Here is a 1,730-nt window from a genome sequence, read left to right as displayed (position 1 = left end):
GTGGGCGACGTCCGCGGGGCCGGCGAAGTCCGAGGCGTCCTTCAGGAGGCACACGTGGCCCGCGGCTTCCAGGTGGTCCCTGTGGAGACGGGACACGGAGAGAAAGATGTGGGAGAGGGACACGCCCAGGTTGCTGCGGGGATTGAGCACTGACCTGTGAACCAGGGGGTCAGGGTTCCATTCGGGGTCAGGGCTCCATTCCCGGTCAGGGCACAGGCCCGGATGGCGGGCTCCATCCCCAGTGTGGGGCGCGCAGGGGGCAGCCGATCCGTGATTCTCTCTCATCATTGATGTTTCTCTCTCTCCCGCTCCCCTCTTCTAGGACAGCGGTTCTCAACCTGTGGGTCGAACGACCCTTTCACAGGGGTCGCCTAAGACCATCGGAAAACACATCTATAATCACATATTGTTTTTGTGATGAATCACGATGCTTTAATGATGTTCAATTGTCACAATGAAAGTGGAGGTCACCACAACATGAGGGGCTATATGAAAGGGTCGCGGCACGAGGCAGGTTGAGAACCACTGCTCTAGGAGATCATAAAATATATTAAAAAGAAAGAAAACTGGGAAACTTCCCTCAGGCAATTGCAGACGGATCCACCACCTCAGGGGCAGGAGCTGGGGAGCGGGGGGCGGGCACCTTCGCTGCCACAGGTCCGCCGGCTCCTCCCCCTCCCGCCCGCTGTTTCCTCAGGGCTTGTTTGCTCTCCGTTATCTGAAGCACTTCCACTCCGATAAGAACACTTTTGGACACCGTGTCCCAGCTGGTGACTGCAGAGCCCAGCTCCCAGGCACGTGGCCCCGCCTTAATCCTGATGCCAACAGGCTCGCCCGGGGGCTGAGGGGCCCCCAGGACTCCGGACACGGATGGCCGAGCCCGAACCGCTTCCACTGGCTGAGTCCCACCCTCCGCCCCCAGGAGCTTGCAGACCAGAGTCCAGGAGCCCTGGCACCGGGGTGGCATCTGGCAGTGCGGCTTAGGGCAGGGGCAGTGCCTGGCATGGCTCCTGGCTTAAGGCACTGGCAGTGCCTGGCGAGGCTCCTGGCTTAGGGCAGGGGCAGGCCGCCTGGTGTGGCTCAGGGGTTGAGCATCGACCTCTGAACCAGGTCACGGTTCGATACCCTGTTTGGGGGCTCCATCCCCAGTAGGGGGCATGCAGGAGGCAGCCAATTGGTGATTCTCTCTCATCATGGATGTTTCTCTCTCCCTCTCCCCCTTCCTCTCTGAAATCAATAAAAAGTGTGTCTATATAAAGAAATTGGACAGGGGATGGAAAACCTCTCCTTGAAACGGCCAGGGAGTAACTATCTTTGGGTCTGTGGACAGAGGGCCCTGTTCCCCTCTCCATGGGGGGCAATGAGGGGCGGGGAGGGGCGGGCGCTGCTCCTCCGGACCTGGCCGGCGATGTCCAACCTTTTCATCTCAGAGCTCACGTCCACGTGTGTGTGTGTGTGTGTGTGTTGTGTAAAATTTGCATAGGTATACGTTTCATTCATTCACCTTGGAATGACATGTGCCTTGGCCAGAATTGAACCTGGGCCCTTTGGTCCGCAGGCCCACGCTCTACCCACTGAGCCAGACGGCCAGGGCCTGTGGTCACTGATGATCTGAGGGAAGAGAGGTCCCTGCCCCCGACGAAACAGTCAGGTTTCACACGTTTTGAACACTCGGGCGGCGTGCCGCGCGGAAACCGCTGCCCTGGACCGGATGCCACGACTGCCCGGGC

General features: G+C 59.6%; 1 protein-coding gene across 1 annotated transcript in view; it reads right to left on the bottom strand.

The window, feature by feature from the left end:
* The window catches only part of GLT1D1 (glycosyltransferase 1 domain containing 1), a gene marked incomplete at both ends in the record, with an annotated part of 16,834 nt that overhangs the window by 11,435 nt on the left and 3,669 nt on the right, over window positions 1-1,730 (bottom strand). Inside the window, one exon of the mRNA XM_015567225.1 lies at window positions 7-79. Within this exon, the coding sequence (XP_015422711.1) occupies window positions 7-79 (73 nt within the window). The remainder of the gene's footprint in view (window positions 1-6; window positions 80-1,730) is intronic.

This window comes from Myotis davidii, unplaced genomic scaffold (genome assembly GCF_000327345.1).
Source record: "Myotis davidii unplaced genomic scaffold, ASM32734v1 scaffold43, whole genome shotgun sequence".
NCBI lineage: Eukaryota > Metazoa > Chordata > Mammalia > Chiroptera > Vespertilionidae > Myotis > Myotis davidii.
This window is presented reverse-complemented; position numbering and strand designations above follow the sequence as displayed.